We start from the raw sequence: 27,649 nt of genomic DNA, 5'->3' as shown, positions 1-27,649 counted from the left end.
AACAAAAATAATCATGAGGCAATGTTACAACTCGTCACATCAAAAAACTTAGTTTCTTGAATCCATGGTATTTATTACTGTGCATAAACATTATAAATGCAGCCATAAACATACCTGTAGATATAAGACATCAAGTGCACACTGAACATATATCTCCTTTTCAGGATTTGATCTTGAAATGCATATACTGTTAAATACTGTCAACATAACCTCGCTGTTTTACCAGTTTGCCCCATTGAATGTTATTGCTTAGAAATGCCTTTTGCAGACATGCCAACAGTTCCCTTTATAGAGTATTTGTTCCTCTTTTTTTGCTATGAATACACCAATACTTTTTTTGTATGATTTGTTACTTTTTTTTTAATTTCCAATCATGGAGTATGTATTATACGCAGCGCGTGACGAGCACCAGTCCGACAGTCCCAGACTGATAAAAACTCACTGTCGGGCCAGGAACTTGTTGCACGAAAAGAACAAGTGAATGCTTGCCTACAAGCACATGTTTGAAAGGGTGAATTATGAAGTTATCAAGTAGAGCCATTTCACATGTTTTTCCACCAATCTCACTACAACAGGCTGGCGATTGTAACTTTGAGACAAATTTTTTAAAATACTCTGTATTCTCAAAAAATACTTTTTTTTCCCTCTAAGAATACTTTTTTTCACTGTAGAAGGTTGGCAGGTCTGCTTTTAACTCAAATTTAATGAAATTAATAGATCAAAAGAAATCAAATGAAATCTGTAGATTAAAATATTTTTTTTTGGAAATCTGTATTGTGGTCATTTGCAAAGCTCAACAGAAATCCCATACACAATGAATATATTTCCTTGAGCCAGTCCTTTGAGTATAGGTGGTTCTCAACTCAACATTAAGGCTTGGTCCCACTGCACTTACGGATGCAGAGGAATGAAAAACGGAAAAGAATCTTGCCATCCGTTGGAAAACGCTATGTATCCGTTGTGTACTCTGTGTTTCATACACTCTATATCCATCAAGCATCTTTCCACTGATTTGTTTGCTCATTCTGTCCATTGTCTGGAGCAGATGAAAACGGATGAAGCCACCCCGAAATTTTGCTTAACCGCTGTATCCGTTGTGAATACGTTTTGTGTCCGTCGGCCAGTGGGGCCAGGCCTTTAGGGAGTATTCGCACTGCTATGCAGAATGCTTTCAAGAATGTAGAAAGTGTACTGCCAACTGCCCTTTATGACCAAGGCCTCCGAGCTGTTCATTAGGCCTACTGATCATTGTGATTTGTCTCTCATTTCAATAGATTTACTGCGATCTTGAATTCGTTCGGCGTGGCAGTGTGAATTTTTCCAGGTAAAGTTTTCATGGGGATGGCTGCGATGTTACATAGTCTATAGTGAATTTGATTACCATTTTGACTATGCGAGAATTAGGAAAAATCAAAATCAGATTCAAGGAAAATATTGCATTTTAATTTCCCCTCATTTCGACGCAACAGATACATGTATGCGCACATCCTGATCGATGTGCAAATGATGATGCCACACATTATTCTTTTGTTCATTGATTGCAATATACATTTTCACAATTTCTACTGATTTGATGATCAAGAGGAAAACAGAGTATATTACCATGATGATTTTCCATGTTCCATGAAAATTCAATCTAACCAATATTTATATCATTACAAGAAACATCATAAAATATTTGATATTTCATACATAAAATATGAAAGAAATGGTATGTGACATAATTTGTTCCTTCAATTGCATAGTCTGTGGCCATCAATTCTGTCTATTTTGCTGATTGGGCAAAGTTCAAATGGAATAACTTTCTTATTCTTACCCCATTTTCAATGAAATTTTCAGTGTTGCATGATTTGTCTGATTTTTTTCCCAATCTAGCCAAATAAACTTTTTGTTGGGGTGGACTTTGCTTTTAAGACACTCTGATTCAAAACACTTGCTAACACAATCTCTCGAAATGTTCAATTAGACTGCCAATATTTGTTCTACTATGTCACCTAAAATATTGCATATTTCTTGATTTAAAAAAAAGAAGATAATTCAACATAAAAAAAAAATTGAAATGAGATAGGTCTATATATGTGCGAGAATATAAAATCACATCAATATAACACATTTACCATTTCTGTTTATACATTGAATAAAATGCATTGAAATCTAAAGGTGAACCAAGTTCATATAGGGAATTAATATTTTCTTCAATCAAAGTATGAAATTAATAACATGTAATTCTCCATTTTGCTGCAAGAAATGAAGATAAGGGTACTGTTGCTCAACTCTGCCATCAATGTTTATTACCATGGTAACAATCCTCACTAGACAATTTAAAGGTGTTCATGGTAGTTCAACCCTGTAGAAAGGGTTTTCAAGTAGAGGTTCAATCCCCTCTTCTTTTACCCTGCGATTTTTTTCAAGCTATTGAAAATTTTAGGAGGTTCGATCAAACACCTACCCCCCCCCCCCCCCACCCCTTGCTACGGGCCTGTAGTTAACACTAATGGCAAAATTATCATTGTCAACAACTTTTACATACACATTAATGAATGCAATCAGTCAAAGAAATCAGCTCCATTATCAATCGCAAAGCTTTATGTTACACTATCCAGCAGATTCTTAATCTAGACACAAAGGGGAGATGCCCAGCCATGGCGTAATTTCTATCAGCAAGAAATTTATCCACATTGTGCTGCACTCAACCCAGGTGAGGTGAATGGGTACCCGGTAGGAAGAAATTCTTCGAATGCTTGAGCGCCTAGACAGCCCAGCTAAAGCCGGGGTAATAATAATAGCAGTTTTCAGAACTGAAGTGGCTTCCCTGGGTAAATATTATTATTATTATTAGATGATTCCACATCAGAGTGGTATCATTCTGAACAGCTTCCATCATGCCTCTGAAGACAAAAGACTGTTGAAGAATACTTCGGATGCAGCTGTCTGTCCTACAGATCTTCCTCTAGGTCACAGACAACTGCAATGTCCTATCCCATAGACAACACACAGGAATTATCTTATAGCTGGTTGCAATGGGTTAATGCACTGACGTCATGTGGTCTAGTGTTTAGAGCAATGGACTCTCAATCTTGAGGTTGTGAGTTTGAACCCCAGCTCAGCCATTACCTCCACTTTAACCCCAAAAGGGCTGACAATAATTTATGTTGTCTATTAAATCAGCCCACGTGACTGACAACCTTAGACAAGTAATGTTTCCTTTTAAATTTGGACAGATCAGCTTTGCGTTCTGCTGCAAAAAAAAAAGCTGTGTTGCAGAGTTCATTTGGGTGTTAGTATTACAGAAACAGAAAACTGATTGGTCCCATTGAAATCAATCAGGCTACACACTTATAGTCCTAAAGACGTTGAAGCCACTCTGAGCTGTGCTGATGACCACTCCAGGGATCTGGGGGTGCCAGTGGACCTCCTTGATGTCCGACTGGCCTTGGTGGATAAACAACAGCTGTGGAGGAACGTCTGGGTCATCGCCTTTTGACCCTTGACCTTCGTCGTCTGGCTCGACAGCCAGATCCCACTGTGTCAGCTGATCGTCTGCACCGGACGCGGCAAAGACGGTACTGTCCGTCGGGTGCCACTCCACTGAAGTAATGGGAGCAGTGTGATGCTTGAACTTGGCTACAGGAGGGCCTTTTTTCTGAATAAAATACAATAAATTGAAGCAGCATTTAGTAAATGCATAATATACTGGATGGGATACCAGTAATATTCCATGATTTGGACAATATTACACTAATTGCAGATGAGTGCAAATTGGCCCATATGAGTCGAATACTTCTGGTATCCATGAAGAATCGCCATCTCATACAATTATTATATAGTTGAGGTTGACCAAATCAATCGCAACTCTTTCATAGATGGGGCCCTGACCAAGAGTTACGATTGATCCAATCTGTTGTAACTCTATGGAAATCCATCGATGTCATAATTTTTCTACAGGAAATTTGCAAAATTACCTTTGTAAACAAAGGCGAACACACGAAATTGTCAAGAAAACAATGAATGTATGAATATACATATCTCAAAAAAAAAATTCAACAAACATGCATTTTAGATGTGGGCATTGCTGGTTTTCCATAGTTGAAGTTGATCAGATCAATCACAACTCTTTGTAAGACGAGGCCCAGATCTCATTTTGGAAACTTCAATACAGGCGACTGTGCTAAAGTCGAATCTTTGAATCTTTTGGGACTGCACAATTTTGTTCTACTTTAAAGGGGAATCCAACCCAAATAAAAACTTGTTTTTAGAGGAAAAAGAAAAATGAGACAAATTGATAGGTGAAAGTTTGAAGAATATCAGACAAACAATGAGAAAGTTATGAATTTTTAAAAGGTGTAAAAATTGGTAATCACTATACCCATGGAGACTTCAAATTGGCCGCATATGTGATGTCATAGTGATATATGGCAAGGGCTACTCTTCCATGTACTCCAATGACTCCAATACATAAAATGGCTAAAATGTCATTTTTTTTTCAAGTTATACATCAAATTATATTTTTCTTTCATGAGGACATAAAACAATATACTACCTGGGTTATATTTAGATTACTGCCCCAGGAGAAAACCACAAATCCCTGATAATGAAGTACATGGCCTATGGGAAAGTTGTCCTTGCCCCTTGTCATAATTTACTTACCCAGTTGCCAATCTGAAATCTACATAGTCTTAGGGATCTCAATTTTAAAGCAGACATAACTTTCCTATCGCTTGTCAGATTTCTTTCAACACAACATTTATGACCAAGGCTGGGTTCCCCTTTTAATAGCCAAAATTGGACTTGGACAGTACAAAGAAGACGTTGTGCATATTCTGGTCGGACATGATGCTTTTAGTAAATAGTAGACGAATATTCAACATACAGCAGTTCCACTTATGCAGTCTACTGTAGTTTGTATAAAATCTTTAATCAAAGAAATTTATTTAGGACTATCACTAATTAATTGTTTTAACTCCAAATTTGGAGTTAGTTGATTATTGTGTGAAGTTACCCATGAGTAAACTATTGAAAAACATCCATGTGCTCCAAGCAGGACAAAAAACAATACTAATGACATTCCTTAATGTGGAGCGTCATCGCCCAGTGGATTAGTATCTGGACTTTGAAACAGAGGGTCATGGGTTCAAATCCCAGCCATGGCGTAGTTTCCTTCAGCGTAGTTTCCTTCAGCAAGGAATTCATCCACACTGTGCTGCACTCGACCCAGGTAAGGTAAATGGGTACCGGCAGGAAGTAATTCCTCAAAAAGCTGTGTGCACCTGAATAGGTAGCCTAGCTTGGCCGGGGTAATAATAATAGCAGGGCCCGCTGGGAGAACAGTTTTCGGAACTGAAGTGGCTACCCTGGGTAAATATACTGTTATCAATTTATTCATTGAAGCATCAGCATGAACTCACCTGAAACTGCCTGAGGTCCCACACGTTGATGACACCGTCATCACCCCCCGATAAGATGAATGGATCGTTCCGGTTCCAGTGTATTACATTGACATCACTATCATGGGCCTCTTCCATTGTCAGCATGCAGGCCTTGGAGGGGAGGGCCCTCACGTCCCAAATACGGATGGATTTGTCCACCGAGCACGATGCAAACACCTAGTATCACAGTAAAGGGATGTTTAAACACAGTAGTTGCAGCAAACAATTATTTCATGAAAAAGTCTTTCAAAACAAGGTTTATTGTCAAAATATTATCATACATCTAGATCTGTAAACTTATCTTTGTAAAATCATAAAATCTTAGCTCATAATCAATAATTCTGATGATCACTGACACAGAAACGCATATGTGGGACAATGTATGAATATCGCTTCAAAAAATACCCAACATTTGATGGAATTCTGTGCTTATTTTGCTCATTCCTCAGCAATTACACATTTTTTTCCAGGGCTTTTTGGCACATATTTTTTATTTATACATACAAACACTTTGATGGTTGGTAATTTCATTGGATTCTGTTCCAACTCATTTTGAGATCGTTAACACAACTGGTATTTATCTTTAATGTGTGAATTATAATAATAATAAATGCAATTTATTAGGTACCATATCCATCTCGTAGGAGATGCTCAAGGCGCACAAGTGAAGGGGGAGCAAACAAAATTACAAGTAACAAAAAATCATTGATAAACGGGGTTAAAGAATAGTACAAATCATGAGGAAGTAACATGAAGATATAAGTCTAAGTTGTTTCCTTCAGCAAGAAATTTATCCACATTGTGCTGCACTCAACCCAGGTGAGGTGAATGGGTACCCGGCAGGATTAATTCCTTGAATGCACGAGCGCTGAAAGGCAGCTCGAGCTAAAGCCGGGGTAATAATAATAACATCGAGCCTCGGAATAGAATATTTCTAGATAGATGGCGCTATATAAATACCTATTTTTATCATTGATAAGTTTTGGAAATGGATTAAACTTACAGATAAAGCTCTCAAGCCTGAAGTTTACATTGGCTTATAAACAATTGATTGGACTGTATTTCTATTATACAAATAATGCATGCAGCCGAGTGCGATAGTCGAAATGCAGAGCACGCGAGGTTTCTTTAGATAGGTGCCGCACTGTGCACAAGCCGCTGGCGGCGAGTGCCCAATGTGCTTCATCTGAAGAAACCAAGCTTTCTCTGCATTTACTTTTACGCACGACAAAGCAAGTGCATTATTTGTTTTATAAAAATAGCAACACAGAAACAAATTCTTAAAAAGTTACAATACAGTTTTGATCGGCTTCTCCCGGGACTTCTACCGCACTGGTCTACTTGAGCGTGCAATGTCAATTTTCGTTGCGCACCTTTTGCACTGCCGTGCAGCGCACAAAAAAAGTTGGATGTCATGTGACGCATATTGGCCAATCGCGATGCTTGAAATAATACACCTATTTTATAGTGTATCTTAGTCAACACCCACTTTGTCAACTTTCCCTTTGGTCTCATCCCTTATGACCAAATCCCATTTTGTCTACCTGTGTCTTCAAACCATTTTGCCTAATTGCCATTTGGCCCATTTAACCGTTTCATCTAATAATTTTGGATAACGCCACTTCATAGTCTCTAGGATTAAGATAATTGTTTGTGAGCCAAATTTTCATTGACAAAGTGCAAGATAATTTGGAGACGAGGTGGAGAGTAGACCAACTGCGCATTAGACTAAATGACATTTAGACTAAGTATGTATTAGACCAAGAGTTGTGTAGACCAAACAGGAGTTAGACCAAATGGCCCGTATTCTGAAGTCAGGTTTAACTTAGACCACGGTCTAACTCTGTGCTAAAATTATGGGGAGCCAAAAATTCTGTTTATATTGTATATTTCTTATGTTTACTATTTTGTTTCATTTTGCTTTCATACCGAAGAAAAGTTCTTCAGTTATCATTCCCAGACAATTATGAACAGTATGGGTGCCACATGAGTTAATAAATTGAATGTGTACTGTAAGGGATTTGTGCTTCAGTTGGCTCTCCATAGTTAAACCACAACTTTAAATCAGGGTTTAATTTAAATCCAAGTTCAGAATACGGGCCAATGGGTTTATCCCACGTGGTATTATACTGAGAAATAGACCAACTACTTGTAAACAAAGTGAATATATACCCGTTGTTGTGTCAAAATTTGAACAAAATATTGACCTACATTTTTCTCATTGGGAGACCACTGAATGTCTTCAACCGAGTCCGTGTGAGCCAGATACGGCCTCTGATCCACGTTCCAAACACCGCCCTCTCTCAGCTTCCACATGTGAATGTGCTTCTTGCAGTCTCCAGACAACATAGTCCCTGGATAAGAGAATTACATATAAATCAATTTTCATTTCACTTTCAATAAACGAACAATCATTGAAATTAAAATTCACATGACACAATATTATCTGTAAAATAAAACAAAAACAAAAGTGTCTTCTGGAAAAAACAAACATAAAGGACCTCTAACATACAGCTTAGCAATTGTTCACAGGGGTGATCCTTTTTTCCTTTTTTTTTGCTTTCTGCTTGTTTATGATTATGTCCATGGCTCTGCCCAACATTACATCATTACTTTAATTAACAGATATACCCCATCTAGATCTTTACACTCCCAAAACTCAGAATTTCTTCTGAATCCAAAATCTAAATGGAGGGAAAGAGCATTTGTTCATCTGGAATTCCGTCCCTAGACAGATACCAACTCTGTTGAAGCATTTAAAGTAATAATGAAGACTTACATGTATAACTCTGCATATATGTATAATTTGAGATTGTTTAGGTTCTCTCTTTTCACTTGTGCACATTGAGCATTTAGATTAAAATGGATTTGGCGCCTAAGAAATCAAATTTATTATCATTTTACAAATGATCATATGTAATTAGTGCAATCAATTGTAGAAATCACACCCACAATCAATCGCATTATGTTACGGGGACCAGGTGCATCTATATCAAGATTTATGAATAATTCCCAAAGTGCTAATCCTATAAATGTCTTCACTTAAAACACTACAAAAAGAGTGTTCATAAATAGCACTCACTATCAAGTCAAATCTAATAGCAACACAGAAATCTGTTTGGTTTTGACAAGATTTGACTAACAAGTAAATCAAGCATGATTGCATAATCTGGGTCCCGTAACAAAAAGGTTAGCGATTGATCGTATGCTTGATTTTCATGATTGATTGTACATTGTAGTCAATGCAATTAATTGTTATACAAATAATGAATGTTTAAGAGTGCAATGGACAGAATACTTCATGAGGTGAAAGATGAAATGATCCATTCAACGAGGCGTAGCCGAGTTGAATGGATCATTATTTCATCTTTCATCGAATGAAGTATTCTGTCCATTGCACGAATGAAAAAACATTCATTATTTGGTTTATATGACACCTAAAAATTGTTTTTTTTTCATATGAAATTAATGAATTTCGATGCAAAACACGCTCATGCAGTGCGAGTTCGGTCTGTTGATTGTTCCGTCATTGCAACATGCGCACTGTTGGTGCCTGCAGCTGCAGTTGATGACGTCATTGTAAAATGGACTGAATGATCGATATCAAACAACCAATCAAATCACAAGGATCTTTCTAGGTGTCATATAAAGAAAAATGTTATACGATCATTGCTGAGCTTTGTGTCATGGGCCCCTGGTCTGAAAATCTTAAGACAATTTTTCAATTCAATGGTTCAATTCATATCCCCAATGTCAAAAAAATTATATTACACTGATTACACTCTCAGCAAATCAAATAGCAGGAATTCAGTAGCTTGTAACATGCCATGTGCCATGCCATGGTCTTACCTGGAACAGTCGGGGACCAATCCAAGGCATACCCCTCCGTCACATGCCCGCTGAAGGTATAAAGGGGCTTGCTGTTGTTCTGTTTCATGTATTTAGCCATGGCAGCAGGGCTCTCGATGGCTTGTAGAGGTTCACTGAGGTCCCATATGTGGACGTTGCCAGTGTCGGCCCAGGAGGCAGCTATCTGCTTGTCACCCAAGGTGGTACTCTGGCAAAAGAGAATATAACGGAATAGAAATGTGTCTGCAATGCAGGTTTTTACTTGATAACGAAAAATATTTTATTTAAATTTATTTAATGCAGAATGTCTGAAATCATCAAGCTTAAAAACTAGAGTCTAAAAATATGATATGTAATAGTGATTTTTTTTTTTTTTTTTTGGGGGGGGGGTTCAGTAAAACTTCCAAATTCAAACATCCAGTATATAAATTACATACCTATGTCATGGCATGGGCATCCAATAAAGGTATACTGGTGGAGTGTCTGCATTTACTTCTTACTTTAGATCTCTGGGCCCTGTTCTGTAAGATTATTGCACAACTTACCCACAGTCCTTATCTTTGTTTGGCTGTTGAGCACTATTACTGTTGCAGAGTAGGAAAGACATGATGGCGAGGGGCGGAATAGGGCATCGTCCTAATAACTGCCAAAATTGCCTTTAAATTTGCACACTGGATTGCGGAATGCTTTTGGGGCAACCATCTTTTATAAAGATGCCCACAGATCTGCCGCATACATTATTCAAGAGCATTCAGAAAATCAATATTCTACATACGTTTAACACTGATGAGAGGGGCTAATACAGCAAAATTTTTAATTGAGCAACAGAACGAACCCTAGAAATTAAAAAAAAATAGCCCGCCCCCAATTCAGCATCTGCAAAATGTAACAATATTTTTTTTTAATAGCCCCTAGAATAGTAGAAAATAAAAATCACTTCTTACCCTGTATTGTTGCTACCATTGGATTACAAAGTTACCATGGTAATAGTAATATTCATGCAACTGGGGTTATACTGGGCCCTGGCATTCCTTACCCTTATTCTATTGACTGAACCGAGATGGTCTATCATGGCCGTCTCCAACTCGGGCTGATTATCATCCTCATCATCACTGTCATCATCGTCGTCGTCATCATCATCGTCTTCCGATTGCTTGCTTGTTCTGTTCATTTTGCTCATCTTCGTAACAATTACGTGATTGAGGTGTGCCTTCTCTGCTTGCGTTCCTATATCATGAAGATAGATTGATTGTCCAAGGAAAATGTGGTAAGGATTGTAAGGACATGAACATTTATTTCTAATTCCTCCTAAATTCTTATTCTCAATTAATAAGATTTATGATTTTAATACATGTACTAGTATCAAATGTAGAGCTACATAGAAACTGCACACTGACTGACTGACTGTAACTATGTAAATAAACTTTGTTAATGGTTATGCTGCAACTGGAATGCCACAAATATAAACCAAGAAAATGATGCATTGAAGTTTGAGAACAGAAAGCTTGCAGTGGCCTCTTTTCCTGTGCACCCCAAAATTTGCATCAATTGTTGCTACATGTGAGTCCCCATGCATGTAAACAGTAATGTGCAGTGTAGTTGAGTTGCCCCCACCCCCACGGCTCCACCCCACCCTCTTCTATTGTTTCCTCTTAATTTCTTAAGGACAGATTTGCAGTTGATTTACAGTCAGCAAATTGCTTATTTGCTTCCCATAAGAAGACCCTTATACATGTACCTTGGTCACATTTGCTCTACGGCTGCGGTACGGCGAGTCGAAAACAGCCGTTTTATTCATTTTTATTCAGACCACCTATGTATAGCTGGTACAAAAAATGTCAAAACGGCCGTTTTCTACTCGCCGTACGGCCGCCGTAGAGCAAATGTGACCGAGGTATTACTCCTAGTATTGAATAAAGAACTTTGATGAAGGGAAGACAATCAAACCATCAAACTGATACCAGGGTCCCATGCATAATGGTAAGTTTGCCATCCCATGGCAACCAATCAAATCAAGGATCCCATGAAATACATGTATACCATCGGATGGGGAAGTTACCGTAATAACAGCTTTTATAGAACACAATCCTGGTCAAAAATCGGTGCCACATTCTTTAGCAGGAATCAAGCCATAAACTAAATAAGACTTTCCACAGCGGCTTTCCTTCATGTACATTCTCCATTGCTCAGTCGGTTACACTTCGTAATTCTGAAGGTTCTTTCTTCCGAAGGTTCGTAATTCCGAAACACGCAAATTGCCTATACCTCGATGTTCGTTAATCCGAAAAAGTAAAAGGGTTCGTTAATCCGAACATTTGTGGCGTTATTCCGAAGGTTCGTTATTCCGAAAGTTCGGTAATCCGAAAACGAAATAAGGTTCGACGTTCCGAAGGTTCGTTAATCCGAAAACGAAATAACGTTCGTTGTTCCGAAGGTTCGTTAATCCGAAAACGAAATAAGGTTTGTTGTTCCGAAGGTTTGTTAGTCCGAAAACGAAATAAGGTTAGTTAATCATTTAGTTTTCGGACTAACGAACCTTCGGAGTTACGAACCTCATTTCTTTTTCGGCTTAACGAACCTTCGGAATTATGAACCTCATTTCGTTTTCAGACTAACGAACCTTCGGAATTATGAACCTCATTTCGTTTTCAGACTAACGAACCTTCGGAATAACGAACCTTCCGAATAACCGAACCTTCGGAATTACGAATGTATATGTAATTTTGTATATGTATATTGACGGTGGGAAAGATGCATGACTTTTGACAAAGAAACTTATATATACAGCAAGGCTCCACACTAACTTTTTTTCATGGTGGCTCGATCAGTCCACCAAAATCATCAGTTTCATTTTTTGGGTGGCCCGTAAAGCAAATTTAGTGGCCCTAAAACAATAGAAAACAGAATTTATCAAAACTTTGGTAGCCAAACAGGGCCACCAAGTGTTGGCTTTTACAGTATTTTTGTGGCCCAACTCTCATTTTTGGTTGCCAAGGGCCACTGCTAATGTCGAGCCCTGTATACAGTACATACCTGCTACAATGTACACTGAATGAGGATAAGCAACCCTCGAGTCTCCAAGGCTGTCTCTCAAGACATCAAAGCTAAGGCACGGTGAACCTTGAATCAGAGAAAGAGTAAAATTGGTAGAGTATTTAGATTTAATTTGATTTCCTTGACTCCTTCAGAGTACAACTACACTTACCACAGATATGCAAATATAAGGATCAATGTACACAAAATATTAGTTTTTAAAGCCTGCTTTTCAAATATACTATTGGTATTTAACAATATCCGGTACTTGCATTAGTATTCTATTTTTAGTAAAGTTGTATTGACTTTAAATTCTTATTTTTAACACGCTCCGCTACAAATAATAATTTAAAAATAGAAATATTTTCTGCCTGCTGGGCATGTTTAAAGAACAAAAACAAATTAAGATATTTCATGGAAACTTTGGGCGTTAAAGACAAAAAGTACTAAAATAACATAAGGGGACTTCTCTTATCCTGGGGTACAATTAAAACAGAAACAAAACACCAAAAGCATGTGTATATATAGAGCACAATGCACTGGGTGTAAATTGACCATTAAGTTTTAGGGGTGGTTTGGACTTACGAAAACTTTCATGCTTGAAAATGTGTGAACTATACACAAATCAAAGTCAGGTGGAATTGATAGACCTAACAATACAATCTGACATGGACTTGGGGAAAATATTTTGGTCCTGCTGCTAATTAGACACGGCAGAGTGAGCCGAAAATACCGTTTGTAAGCTTTACTCCACTTTCAGCTCGAGCAACTGTAAATAGGGCAAAGAAGCATATAACCTCAAATTTTGAATTTAAGAAAGTATGAACTGTTCTAAAGATAAAATTCAAATCTCAAAAATAATTTCAGAGGCACAAGGACAGGTGTTGGTGTGTGTATGATATTCACAACTTTCTCATCTCTAGTTAATAGGCAAAAGAGCATAACATAATTAAATTTCTAAGAAAATATTAAGGACATGTCAGGAATTGTTTTGTCGTTGTCAATCATTGTCAATGTCAGAAAATGTCAATGAGAAGGCCTGATGAGAACATCAGTAATTTAGATGCAAAATCAGACAAAATAGGCCAATTATTGGTCTTTTATAACCCCCTCCCTCCCCCTCCCCCAGTTAACAATGAGCCCTGGCTTGGTTTGTACGGAAGCCAATAAGTGCCAACCTGATGAAAAGATAAAAAGATGAGAAGACAGTTCCAATGACGAGACGAAGTAAGTAGACTTGTTTTGGACAAAAAGAAGATGACGAGTTGTTGAATGTTGACAAGTCGGCTTGTTTGGGATAAGGAGACAAGATGACAAGTTGTTGAAACAAAGCAAATCGGCTTGGTCAGCTCAGGTACACAAGATGAGATGAATTGTTGAAATATGGTTGTCAGCTTGATCAGTACTAGACCAAAAGCTTCAGTCTCTGTTATTGGTTGTTCCGCTGAACTCCGTTGGCTCCACTCACCAATTACAGAGATCGAAGTTCTAACTCGGTCTGTACAGATTAAGTTCGCATAAACAAGGGAAGTGGGAGTTGATTTTATTCCTTTTAAGTTTATTTTTTCCGTTTTGGTGCAGTTCAGGCCAAAACGGAACAATAATCTTTATTTTGGTCCAGTTCTTTTCATATGTTTTTATGAAATAAAGACAAGAATCCATGAGCCCCGTCAGGGAGATTTTGCATCGTTAACCCCCTAATGGCGGCTGCACGATTGCGAGCAGTCTGTGTACAAAGAGAATTTTGTATTTTAAATGTTAAAAAACTCCTCGAAACAGACAGTTGCCAGCTGTCTACATCGGGACAAGACAAGAGTCAAGACATGTTGTGGGAACTCAGCATATGGTCAATTCCAGCGTAACGGACATGACGTTCAGACAAATTTTTGTGATTCAAAGGTTTATACAGTAGAATTAGCAGTCTTTTGATAATTGTTACTGAGCTTATCAGACACATTTAAGTATCAGTTACATACACATGAAATTACAAATCGTTTCGTTGAACAGTTGCGGAGAAATTGTACTCTTTGTGAGCGTAACGGACATGACACGAAATGGACGAAGCATTTTTACCTCCTATTGCTTATCAAAATTCCTGTGAATTCTTAGATTGCATGCACCCGATGTTGGTGTTAATTTAACCTTAAGATCATGCTCTATCCATAAAATGGTGTTTAACAACAGTTTTGCAGTGCATTCTGTATTCATAGCTCAAAATGTAGTGTAACGGACATGACACACGAAGCGTAACGGACATGACAGTTTCGTCCACTTTTTGTAAGCGAATATAATTATTTTATTACAAGATATGGTACAAGTCTAATTGTTTGCATGTAAAGGCTAGAGGTTTGAGACACACATCATAACTGGTAATCTGTAATATCTCCTATTATTTTGCAATTTGAGAGAGGGGCTTTTCGTATAATTTATAAAACAAAAAAATATTTAGAATTTTTTTTTTTACACCAGTTAACAACAGTTAATGAGTATTTTCCAGTTACTACCATCCGCCACACCTAATTAAAAGAGAAAAAGTTGATAGTAAAGATTATTTTTTATTCATGGCTTACTATTTGACAATATACACTAGCGTAACGGACATGACACCCTTACGAAGTGAACTTCATCAGCACTTCTTAGTTTCAAAATGAAAGAAATATGAATAATGAATGTAATTATGTAACAGCAAAGTACCTTTACTAACATTCTTAAGAAAAACATGTAGATATTATTGTCAGGTATTATTAATTTAATAGCCTACATGATAATTTTATATAGAATACAATGCTCAGGACCATTACGACACACTGAGAAGACCAAATCTCATTTTTTGTGAGAAGAAAACAAAATGTACCAGACCTGTATAAATCCAAGATGAACATATCATGAAATGTATTTTATGATAAAGAATATGTACTAGTAGTAATGTCAGTTTTAAGATTAAAAAAAATGATAATAAAAAGTATTTTAAAATTTGATAGCAGTACCTGGAAACCAGTCTTTCATTATCGATTATGTATGAGTTGAAAGGTAATTATTTTGGATGTTCTAAATCTTACGATCTTGCTTGCTGACAAATGTGGCTGTATCACATTTCGTTGCATTGTCTGCGCTGCTTGTGTACAAATGAAGATACATGTACATCATTCAAATCGTGATTATGGCTGACCAAAATACTATGACATAATTTATTGATCGCGCCACATTCCTTCCACAGCCCCTTTGCATTGTGATATTGCAAATAAGTGCCACTGTAGATTCATGGATTCATAGAGCTACATCATGTAACACAGATATCTGAATACAAACTTGTTTTTAAATGTGAGCCCGTGCCATCACTGAAGAAGTTGAGGGTGGTGAAAGTCAGATACTTTGAAGCAATATCATCAATGATCTCATGAATTCACAAGTTGGAATTTCATCATGCTCCAAACTGTCAGTGCAAACACCTAAGATAATCAATTGTTTTTTTCAAACACAAATGATACAGATTGTGATCCAAGTATGTTGCCAGATCTAGCTTCATCTTATCCTAATATTATGTGGCATACCGTTAATTCTCAGAAAATACACCAGAACAAGAGCTGAACTTTCATCATTAACCAACTTCTAAAAATAGCTTGAATGACATGCAGATTCTAGGAGTTATTACATCCAGCTATCCTCAAGCAATTGTGACTGACCTCAGTCTGTGACACTGAGCCTAATAATTTGTTTTTGTGAATGCTGCCATTTGTCATATATAAGGCGTCATGTCCGTTACGCGAAGTGTCATGTCCGTTACGCCATTTTTATGAAAATGAAAAGTGGTAAGGGAAAATGATTGCTACACATGGTAGGGGGTTTAATTCTAATATAGAATCTGAATCTGCAGTACCTTCAGACAAATTTCCTGTAAGCTGTGAAAACTTTAAGTGAAAAACGTAACGGACATGACACTGATAATGATAAAGAAATTACACAAATCTGAAGATCGGTTTCTCTAAAACTGATGAATGGCAAAAAATTTAACAATGATTTTCTGTTGATGTAAACATTAATCAACTATTCAAAAGTTAAAAGAGACCTCTGGGACCTTATTTGCTTTTAATAGAGACAGGAAAGATGAATTGTTTAAAAATAGCCATATTTTTTAGATTTTGCAATTTACTATTCTATTTTTTTGATGGTGGAAAAAACTTAAAAAAATTATCAATATTGCGATTTTTTTATTGGAAATTGAAACTTTATAGATTACTTTTTAAGAAAATTTGACTGCTTAAGTGAAATCTTAAAGTTCATTTTTTCTCTAAAGTGAACATTTTCCATGGAATTGCCCATATGCATATTGCTGAGTTCAATAACTATAAATTCATTGACATTATCTTTTCTTGCCACAAACAAATCATTAATGCCTTCAACAACTCGTTATCTTGTTCCCATCCAAAAGAAGTCGCTTTCAGTTTTTATTTTGTGAGGTACATGCTTTCTTGTCTCAAGCCAAGCAAGTAAATTTGCATTTGCCCAGTTCAAACATGCCCAGGACCAAAATCCAATTGAAACCAGTTGGATTTCCAACTGGTTTCAATTTGTTTCAATTGGTTTTAACTGGTTTCAATTGGTTTTAACTGGAATTTAACAATTTCCAGTTGAAACCAATTGAATCCAGTTGGGCAACTGGAAATCCTAACTGGAACCAGTTGGGTAACTGGAAATCCCAACTGGAACCAGTTGGGTAACTGGAAATCCCAACTGGAACCAGTTGGGCAACTGGAAATCCTAACTGGAACCAGTTGGGTAACTGGAAATGACTTCCAACTGGAAATGATTTCTAACGTACTGGAAACAGTTGGGTAACTGGAAATCCTAACTTGAACCATGCAGTTGTGTAACTGGAAATCCTTACTGGTACCAATTGGGTAACTGGAGATGACTTCTAACTGGAAAGATGGGTAACTGGAAATGAATTCTAATTGGAACCAGTTGGGTAACTGGAAATAAAACTGGAACCAGTTGGGTAACTGGAAATAAAACTGGAACCTGTTTGGTAACTGGAAATGATTTCCAATTGGTTTCCAATTGGAAATTTTCCAGTTACCCAACTGGATCCAATTGAAACCAGTTAATTTGCATATTATCTGCCAGTGTGCACAGATTAATGTTTTATGAGATTCATCATCATTAACAATCTGACAATGTTGTATCTATCTAATTCTTTTCAATTTCAAGTACCACACTTTTTAAAGATAAGTATTTAGAATACTTAGCAGTGAAAACCATGTTCATAAATTTTATAGATTATAATTAAAACAGATTAAAGGATAATTAGTACACCACTAACTGTTACCAAATTACATCAAATAAAAATACATAACCTATATTTGAAGATCGTCCATATAAATATATACATACGAAAGTCTGTATTTTATCAATGCCCTTTACATTGGTATTAATAGACATATAACACTGCTTCTGTGTTGGCATGAGCAATAATTAGTGCAAATGCTAATTAATTGGCAACTGGTTTTCAATTTCAATTGGAACCAGTTGTTCCAATTTCCCTATTGAAACCAGTTGGCCAACTGGTTTCAATTGGTTTGCCCTAATTGGTTTTAACTGGATTTTGGTCCTGGGTTAACAATATTGACTATGGTGACAACTCGCATTGGCAATGACAACTCGTCATCTTGTCCAAAAGATAAGTCTCCTGGCCAAGAACTAATTTGGACGGGTTTCAACAAACCCTCATCTTGTCTTCATGAATAATGTCCCAAACAAATCTGGCTTGCCAAGTATTGACAACTCTTGTCTTGATTCTTGTCCCAAACAAGTCTTCTCTCGTCATTTAAGATTTTAACCATGTCTTCTCATCTTATCATCTGGTTGGCACTTATATTAAGCCATAGTAGGTTTGATGTCATTCATACTCAACCTGTTTGAGCTTGGTGGTACATGTGATAGGCAGATTCATCTTTGACAAGTTCCTCATCATCACCCATCTCCTCATCATGTCGGCCAGGGAGATAAACTTTTGTTTCTTGCCTCTGACTTCCACTCGATCCTTCTCCATCTTCATATTCCACTTCATCACCATCATCTTTATCCGGATCCACCACCTCCATGATCTCCTCTCCTTCCGTTTCTTGGTCAGACATTTTCACTTTAAAACTGACAAAAAAAGGAACAAAACACCTCCGAACGGAAGGATTTTTCAGTCCGTCTGCACTCGACTGCACTGCAGGTCCGAATATTTTCAGTAACAATGCTACTGTCTGTGAGCAGTCAACTTGAGTGAGTACATGTAACGTCCAAAGACTGTTTAGTAAAATAATGCTCAAGCTTGTAAAATGAGTTAAGAAGCATCCCTTAGCTTTTCGTCCGCAGTAGATGTAGATTTACTGGGACCGTGGCACATTTGCACTTCACTGGCACAGCATCTCTATGATGACTGCATGTAAAACTGTTAACACGTGTTGTCGGTAATATCTGTAATTTATTCGCTGCAACTTTTGTCCGTGCCGATAGTTTGCAAATGCAGCACCGCAAACTTGTGGCCCAGCGAAACAAGACGAGACAGCTGTTTGAAGGTCATCGATGGGTCACCTCGATTGTAAACAAATATGCATACGACCAGCTGCAGTACAGTACGTACGCCCGCGTCGCCGGCCGCGCCCGGTAGCGATCGTATACGTGTACGTAGCGGTAAAGTTAGCAACATCAACTAACTAAGATCAGCAAATGAATTTCAGAAGGGAGATGACTCTCACGAAAGCCAGGTAATTGCTTATATTAGATAGCATCATGAGCTACTTAAACTCTTTCCAATGGTAATGAAAAAGAGCATTCATCCGGTGAATAAAATTATATCTGCATCTGGCTAGGTGAAATTTAAAGGTGGTTATCGGAAGTTAGCTCTGCACTGCACTGCGGAGTGGCACTGGGATAGCCTGGGATCGCGTCTCGATTCTCTGCAGTCACAGTCAGTCACTAGTGTGTTTTCGCCCAGCGTCGTACGACGCTATCAACGACGTAGAACGATCTCTTGGTTCGTGCGTCCGTCGCGCTCAACTCTCGCTTGTAAGCAGTTTCGCAAATCGCTGATCGCGGCCGGATCGTTTTGAAGCTTTCAGCTATCAGTGCAGTGTAGTCAGAGTAGAGTACAACATGTGCATATGCACGCGATGGGCGAATGTTTACATCGGCTCAGCTTGCTCACTCTACAAGCGATCTGATTGGCTGTTGACGGCTGTTGACAAATCCTACGTTCTAATGCGGACGCCCGCTAATTTGCGGAAGAACCGTCCGTGATTTGAGCTCAAGATCGCTTGGGCCTCTGTTTCCATGGAAGTTGGCAATTTTTGCACACGACCCTTACGTTCTACGTCGTACGACGCTGGGCGAAAACCAGTTGACTGCCTCGCCCATATTTTCTCTTATTGCATTGCCATTGGCATGACTGCACGATTGGCATGCGGATACGGCTAGCCCACGTCCACAGGCTTCTTCCTGAAGCTGTGCCAAGCCCCAAGCCCAAGCAGGGCAGCAAGTCTATTAGACCAAAAGCTTCGGTCTCTGTTATGTTGGTTGTTCAGCTGAACTCCGTTGTCTTCACTCACCAACGGAGAATTAAAAAAAAAAAAAAATTTTAAAAACTCCTCAAAACAGACGGCTGCCAGCTGTCTACAAGTCTATCTCTGGTGACATGTATCATGGGCAAACAAATACGGTACTTCAATGTCTTCATATCATAAGATCTCCCCCAAAAAATTTATTGTTGTCTTTCATTTAGACTTCCCATTTAGAACCTGTTTGGCTTTGCCTTTGTTGCACCTTTTTTGTGGTTTTGTTGATTCAGACACAAACTTCTTTTTTTCATTATTTATAATAATAATAATACTAGGTCCATGGTCTAATCAATGACAGTATATTTACCCAAGGCCAAGGTAGTCTCTTTACTTTAGTTCTGAAACTGTTCTCCCACTCCCTGTGGGCCCTGGCCCCTGCTGTGTAGGACTGTAGGCTGTAGCACGGCATCTAACTATCTCGAGCGAAGTTCGTGCAGGCTCCACTCCACTTCACTACCGCTACACTTCGGGTAGGTGGAGCGGTAGTGAAGTTGAGTGGAGCCTGCACGAACTTCGCTTGAGGTAGGCATCTAACATACAAATAAAACAGCAAAAATATGTTTTTTGCCAGATATTGATAAAAGAACACGATGAATACAAAGAAACTAACATTTTAATCTTGTTTTTGGAAGCAGTGATAGTACAAAATCAATATTTTACATGTTTTACATTTTGTTTTATTTATTTCAGTCAAAAACGCTCTCGGAGCAGAGACGAAGATGGGGAAGATATTTTACCCAGAACAAAGAGGAGAGAATATAACTTTGAAAGGTTAGTTTTAGTATCTAGATAAATGTACTATAATTTTATATTCTTCTTCCTTTCTATTCCTTCTCCTTCCACTTCTTCTCCTCCTCCTCCACCTTCTCTTCCTCCTCTTTCTCCTCCTCCTCCATTGCCTTCACATTTGCCTTTATCTTTGTCTTCTTCTCCTCTTCCCCCTCCTTTTCCTTCTCCACCTCCTCCTTATTCTTCCTAATTTTCTTGTAATTATTTTATTTGTGATTTTCTTTCTGTTTAGGTCTCATCCGCATCAAGAATTATATGAAAGCCCAGCAGATGGGACAGGGGAGCCACACCACTCACAGGTTAGTATTAGGGTAGTGGGGGCATCGTGGTCTAGTGGTTAAGACACTTGTCTTTCAATCTGAGGGACGTGGGTTTGATTCCCAGCAATGGCGTGTTTTCCTCTTCAGCAAGAAATTTACTCACATTGTGCTGCACTCAACCCAGGTGAGGTAAATGGGTACCAGCAGGAAGTAATTGGTAGCGTGGAGAGTTGTCCCGTGGGGGGGCCACTTCCATTGACGAGTGGATACCATGCGCGACCATGGGGTCTCGAAAAGCACCCTAAACAGGTTTTTTCCATATTCTGAAAATGCACCCTTAACAAGTTTTGGCGTGTGAAACCCTACCCTTAACAAGTATTGGAAACAAAACAATACTCTTGGCAAGTATTCCCTTAATTGAGCCCCTAAACAAGTACATGTATAGCGATATTTCAATTGTTATGTCACGGACAACGTCGGTCGTCGGTTTTACCTTTACCTACTAACATGGGGTTTAGTACAGCCCCACTTCCCCACACCTCGCGCAAATCGTACTCTAAACACGTAGTGTTGACTCTTGGGGCAAAAAGTGCATCCTTTATAAAACATTTTCGTCTTAATTTTTTATACCCTCTCAAATTTTACCCTAAACACGTAGCTTTCTAGTAAAAATAGAGACCCTTTTTTCATTATTTTAGTGTATTTGACACCCTTATTACGTTACGTATGTAAAGTGGCCTATCTTGAAAAAGACATCCTTTTTACGTGGTTTTTTTGTCGCGCATGGTATCCACTCGTCAATGTAAGTGCCCCCCAGGACCGTTGTGGCCCAGTGGATTAGTCTCCGGACTTTGAAACAGAGGGTCGTGGGTTCGAATCCCAGCCATGGCGTAATTTCCTTCGGCAAGAAATTTATACTTATTTTTATATTTATTTGTGCTGCACTCGACCCAGGTGAGGTGAATGGGTACCCGGTAGGAAGAAATTCCTTGAATGCTCGAGCGCCCGATCAAGGTAGCTGTGCTAAAACCGGGGTAATGATAATAGCAGGGCCCACTGGGAGAACAGTTTTCGGAACTGAAGTGGCTACCCTGGGTAAATATGCCGTTATTATTGTTATTATGTAATTCCCAAAATGCTGTGAGCACTTATCAGGGGGAATACAGGAGCGCCTTGAGCACCTAACTAGGTGGATACGTGCGACGGTGCGCTAAACAAATCCTACAGGCCTATTATTTTATTATTTATACAATCTTGATCTACAAGCAGTTGGTCTACCTGTCAGATAGTTCAAATACATTTGTTACACTCTCAATTTAATCTAATACAACTACGTATGTGGGCTAAACCCTTTTGGTCTTCTACATGTATCAGTTTGTTCTCATTTTTGTTTGGTCTACACAAGTGTTAATTTAATACCCATTTAATGCCCAGGATTTCCACTTTGTCTTCAAATTGTTTTGCACTTCGTCAAATCAAAACTTTGTTCAAAAGCAGTTCATCTTATCAAGTAGACTAAGTGGTGTGAGCATATGGATATTTGACTAAATGGGTAGAGCCTAACTGAAAATTAGACAAAGTGATACTGATAAATGTGATGGCTGCTATGGAAAACAAATTTGTTGAGTAGTATTTGTTTGTTCTTGCCTCCCCCCTTTATTTTTAACATACACTAAGAAAGTACAGAACTTTTAACATAACTCTTTGGACCAAAACAATGAATTCAAACTGAGAATCAGTTTCAGTGTACAGTATTTGCTCTACATTGAGGAAATAGTCTAAGATATTCTTTATTTGTTCAAACGAATGCACAATGAGTTAGATATACATAGTTAACTTTGTGATGAATTTTGCTGAATTGTGAAATATTGTGATTATTTTTTTCATTTTAGGCAGCATCATCCTCAACGTCTCCCCTAGCAACAAGTCCTCAGGCTGGCAGCACTGCTTGCTATTGTCTTCCACCCTCACACAACAGTGCCGACATCACAGCAGCCTTACATAACACCCATCTAGATAGGCATGGGTACCAACACCACAACCCATCCCCTTCTCCTCCATCTACTACCACACCATCCTTCCATCATCATCATCATCATCCTGTTCTCCTGAAGGATGCGGGCATTCTCCCGTCCTCCCAACACCCATCCCTGGGCCCCCTCCCGGACGTCGTCCACGAGACTTCGGAGACGTGCTACTGTCACGTCAACAGGTTACTCCGCGCGGCCCACTTTGAGAGGTTAAAACGCATCAAGGATCCTCGCATGGCAGAGACCGGTAGTACGAGTGCCTTCAACTAAATACTGTTCCCTCAGTTTGTACCGCAAGGTGCTCTATTCTATCTGTGACTGGCTAAATGCAGCAAGATCTAGATTTGAAAAAGATCATTAGCCGGCAAGGTAGTTAGGTATATAGAAGGAATGGTAGATAGCAGTAGTCAAATAATAGATGTTTGCAAGTAAGACTTTGCAAATGATAGGATAGATTTATAGCTGAATTTAGACGGATGGAAAGGATTCATGTTTACAATTTAATGCAAAATTCCATAAGCCCGTATTCTGAACTCAAGTTTGATTTAAACTCTGGACTAAAATTTTGGTCAAGCTACGGAAAGCTAATTCTGACACTGGTTAATCTCACATACTAGTAAATTAATTTCTCATCGCATTTGATGCTCATATACTATCGGAAGTAATGAGTGAAATAGTTTTCTTCACCTAAGAACATGGGAAAAGCAACATAAGTAACATAATACAATTTTAACATTTTTGGCTTCCTACAATTTTAGCACAGAGTTAGACCATGGTCTATTAAAGTTGAGTTGGCCCTCAGAATGTGGGCCATAGAGTTGCAGCCAACATATATGAAAAATAGCAATTCTCTCAGGATAAACAAGTGATGTGCATATTGTTTTATCACCAGTTAATATATGTTCTGGCTCTTCCCTGTATTATGAAAGGAAAGGGTCATTAAAATAGTGATAATTCAAAATTGCTGTATTTTGTTGCATTTACTCGCACCATTTATGGGTGAAAAGGGTAAAATTATAATCTTCTGAATTATATATCAATAGCTACATGTATCACAATTTTCATTTTAAGAAGGTAAATGAGTTTTCCCATATAATTTGCTATGTTATGACCCCCTCCTAAATTGTCCATGACCAAGAAAAAAAATGAAAAAGGGTGAAAAGGGTAAAATTATAATCTTCTGAATTATATATCAATAGCTACATGTATCACAATTTTCATTTTAAAAAGGTAAATTATTTTCCCCATATAACATGCTATTTTTGGTCCCTTTAAATGTATGTGTTCAATGCACCATTAGTTGCGTTATGTATATCAGTAATCTCCTACGTGTATGTGAGTTGATTTGTTTGTATGTTTCTGAAGATTTTTCATTGGGTCCTACTTTGTTTTTGCTCTGGTATTAAGATAGGTATACTTCCCCTTACTGAATTTCTGCAATTCAAGTTTGAGGGGTAATTATTTTTTCCTGCTCTGTCATATATGAATATCTCTGTGATTAATGTGACTTCTAACTAGCTAGCGCCTCAAAACATTCTTGAAGCATTCGGCAATGATCATTCATTAATTACAATGTATGCCAATTTTCAAAATTCAAGTTTTTCTTTAAGGCCAGGGGCATGATCGAAGATTGGCGGGTGATCACTGCTTGTGGTAAAACCAAATTGGGGGCCAATTTTGAAACCAATATGGCTTAAATGTGGTATAATTAGAAGGTGTAACTATTCCCCATTACAATGATATGTTATTTGTTATACCAATATAATCATGGAATGGATAGTCCGGATATAATAGGCAGCAATGAAAAAATGAAATATTTGCAAAATCATGGTTTTCAATAGTGAATTTGAAGGTGGATTTACATTGAATTATGTTGATGTAATATGCAAAAGTCCACAAAAGATGTTTTCTCATTTGCATAGTGAATTTAATATGTTTGGATTAATGTTGAACCCTGTCAATTTTCATAAGGTTTAGCTTATTCAACTAGTTTGATATATTGGTTTCTTTGTTTGTTGAACATTTAACATTTATGAAAGCTCCACTTCAAACAAGATATCGGTTATGCAAATTCAAGAGAAATTGAGACTTATTTAGAAAATAATGCATTTTGCATCTAAACGCTTTTTACTTTGTCTAATATTCTGGGCGATTGAACATTCCATGATTTTGAAATCACAACGACTGGCTCATCATTTGAAAGAGGAATAATAAAGCTTTCCAATGATACCAGTTTCACTTGTAATAGTTCAGTAATGAAAATTATATTATCATCCCTCAAACTTTAGTTGCGGAACTTTATTTTTAGGGAGTTATTTTCAAAATCTTTTTAATGATGATTGTATTCATTGAAAAGATAAGGTGTATGGCTGAAACTAGGTGCCTTTTGAATTCCAAAAGATGTTGTGAATTATATACCACTCTATTTGTGTATTATAATTATTTATTATAAATTTTATATAAATGTAGATTTAGTTTCTTCACCCTTGTATCTTTGTATAAATGATTAATTGTGGTAATGTGTACAATACTTCTATGAAAGAAAAAGATTTTAATTGAAAAATGTATTTCTAATTTGCATTTATGTTTGTTGGATTTTAGTTAAAAGAGAAGATGGAATGTGGGCCTAATTGTTTTTGTGATAAAGATTTTTGCAGCAGGGAGTTTTGAGACACGAGGCTTCCATACAAAGCCTTCTCCCATCGAATTTTAACATGTGACTCCGGCCGAGGTCAAGGCTGCCTCAGGACCGGTCTTGTTTTCTTCCTCGCCAAAATTATTTGAACCCGGGAATGGAAACATCACTTCCAAATGACACTATCTTCAAGAACAACTCTTTATTCGATCAATAAAATACTGTAGTACATGTGTCATTCTTTCTGAGTACAGATGACCACAAATAAAATTCCTGTGATCATGTTTATGTTATTTCTATTTTTCAAGTAACATTTTGTCATATGCTAGGCAAGTATGAGAAAGCAACATGTTCTATTACAAAGGTTTTTGTCATTAAATATTCAGTATTTCATATATCCTTTTATTTGAGATAACAGACCGCCCTTTCACACAGTAAAAATATTATAATTTGAATGAAGATTCCAGTGAAAAATAAGGCTTATTACAAATTTTTAGCACGTGTGAAACCAAACGAGAACGTGATTAGAATCACGAATGTTAATCACAATCACAAATTCAAATTCTACTCTGGAGGTGAATTCCAGTTAAGTTTGTCAAGCACTCATCGTAGTTTGTATTTGCGATGCAGTGCTTTGATTGACAAGTCACCAAGGACACATACCGCCTTCACTCTGGAATTCGAATTCAAATCACAGTTTTCGAGTGAGCATGTGAAAGGTGTCCGATGATTCTAAAGACAAATTGCAATCATTATTACAATGATGATTCAAGATTTATGTGTGAAAAGGCCCAGAGTTATTGATGTGAGAAATAATGGTTCTTATATAAACCCCTCAAAAAAGTTCTGCAACTCAAGTTCTGAGTGCTAATAAATTTCTTAGTGTGCCATCATCATATGTAAAATGGAGAGCATAATTATTCCTCTTTCAATCATATGTCATTTGTAATGCTAAAGTTATCATGAAATGCACAGACGTGATAAATATGCAGCAATGTAAAAAATGAAATGTTGCAAAATTTGTTGTTTCCAATGGCGAATTTCCAATTGTTTCGAGGATGGGCTGAATGCATTCACTGTCACCTGCATGATAACAAATGGAGACTCCTGTTTAAAAAAACAATGCATTTTGCAACATTTCACTTCTGACTTTTCTCTACGTTCAGGATAACTGCATGTTTCACGATGACATTATCACAGCAGATGGCACATCATTGTAAAGAGGAATAATTAAGCTTTCCAATGATACCAGTTTCATTTTTTATACTTCAGTAACAAAAAATATATCATCCCTCAAAAGTGAGTTGCAGAACTTTTTTTGAGGGGTTTAAAAACAATTGCAGTTGGTTTCATTTCTCTAATACACTCTCACCACTAGATTAAAGAATATATCATCTATTGCAATTTATTAGATTTTCAGGGATTTCTCCAAAATGTTGGTTGATGACAATGCAAATTGCACTGTTCTTTGTCTCGTATATTTTCACATCTTGTTTTGATATGAAGTAATGATCTTTTGGGTATTTCACTTATCAGTCAATCAAGTTTTTGCTCCTTTTACCAATAACATCAACTAGAAAGTACTCAATATGATGTCCTAATTTATGTGACTGTATTTCCCCCAATTCTCAACATTGAAATTGCAATATATCAATAGTTATGATCTATAAATCTTATTTTTCATGATTACGATATAGGTGAGGAAATACCCAGTTATATCCCAATTTAATTATAGGGGTAATACAGAGTCACGCAACCTATACACCTCTTTGTATTCTCTTGGAAATTCAAAGAGTGGCTGCCTACCTTGCCCCCCCCCCTCGCCATGGTGACACGCAATGGAAAACAATTCAGAACCCAGTTTAGATCTTCATGTTGAAGTTGTATATTTACAATCATCCATGGCTTCGGGAGATTTACCTGGTTATATTATACTTGCCATGTTTATGTATTCATTTTTTTTTCTTTCACCCACTTATTTGATATGAATTGGATATGAATTAAAATATATTACTAACAACTA

At 37.5% G+C, this 27,649-nt stretch overlaps 2 protein-coding genes across 3 annotated transcripts; one reads left to right on the top strand and one right to left on the bottom strand.

Annotated features, from left to right (window-relative positions):
* Positions 1-5: 5 nt before the first annotated feature.
* LOC129269076 (glutamate-rich WD repeat-containing protein 1-like) lies at positions 6-19,610 on the bottom strand. The gene is made up of 7 exons (XM_064105294.1): positions 18,220-19,610; positions 12,309-12,395; positions 10,312-10,502; positions 9,276-9,483; positions 7,638-7,780; positions 5,406-5,603; positions 6-3,643 (listed from the first exon to the last, which is right to left on the bottom strand). The coding sequence occupies exons 1-7, from the start codon at positions 18,440-18,442 to the stop codon at positions 3,329-3,331; spliced, it is 1,365 nt and encodes a 454-aa protein (XP_063961364.1). The 5' UTR covers positions 18,443-19,610; the 3' UTR covers positions 6-3,328.
* LOC129270118 (uncharacterized) lies at positions 18,689-27,649 on the top strand. 2 transcript variants are annotated; one of them, XM_064105295.1, is made up of 4 exons: positions 18,689-19,063; positions 20,603-20,683; positions 20,934-21,000; positions 22,854-27,649. In XM_064105295.1, exons 1-4 carry the CDS (start codon positions 19,026-19,028, stop codon positions 23,259-23,261), a joined length of 594 nt encoding a protein of 197 aa, XP_063961365.1. In that variant the 5' UTR covers positions 18,689-19,025; the 3' UTR covers positions 23,262-27,649. The 2 variants fall into 2 exon arrangements, with proteins under 2 accessions (XP_063961365.1, XP_063961366.1); XM_064105296.1 differs by lacking the exon at positions 18,689-19,063 and adding an exon at positions 19,361-20,013 and having other exon boundaries at positions 22,854-25,372.

Source organism: Lytechinus pictus, chromosome 10 (assembly GCF_037042905.1).
Source record: "Lytechinus pictus isolate F3 Inbred chromosome 10, Lp3.0, whole genome shotgun sequence".
Taxonomy (NCBI): Eukaryota; Metazoa; Echinodermata; class Echinoidea; order Temnopleuroida; family Toxopneustidae; genus Lytechinus; species Lytechinus pictus.
This window is presented reverse-complemented; position numbering and strand designations above follow the sequence as displayed.

Coding starts and splice junctions, on each gene's coding strand:
- LOC129269076 (XM_064105294.1), bottom strand. CDS start 18,442: ATGTCTGACCAAGAAACGGAAGGAGAGGAGATCATGGAGGTGGTGGAT. Junction 12,396..18,219: donor GTACCACCAAGCTCAAACAG/GTTGAGTATGAA, acceptor CTCTGATTCAAG/GTTCACCGTGCCTTAGCTTT. Junction 10,503..12,308: donor TTCAGTGTACATTGTAGCAG/GTATGTACTGTA, acceptor TTCATGATATAG/GAACGCAAGCAGAGAAGGCA.
- LOC129270118 (XM_064105295.1), top strand. CDS start 19,026: ATGAATTTCAGAAGGGAGATGACTCTCACGAAAGCCAG. Junction 20,684..20,933: donor AGAGAATATAACTTTGAAAG/GTTAGTTTTAGT, acceptor CTTTCTGTTTAG/GTCTCATCCGCATCAAGAAT. Junction 21,001..22,853: donor GGGAGCCACACCACTCACAG/GTTAGTATTAGG, acceptor TTTTCATTTTAG/GCAGCATCATCCTCAACGTC.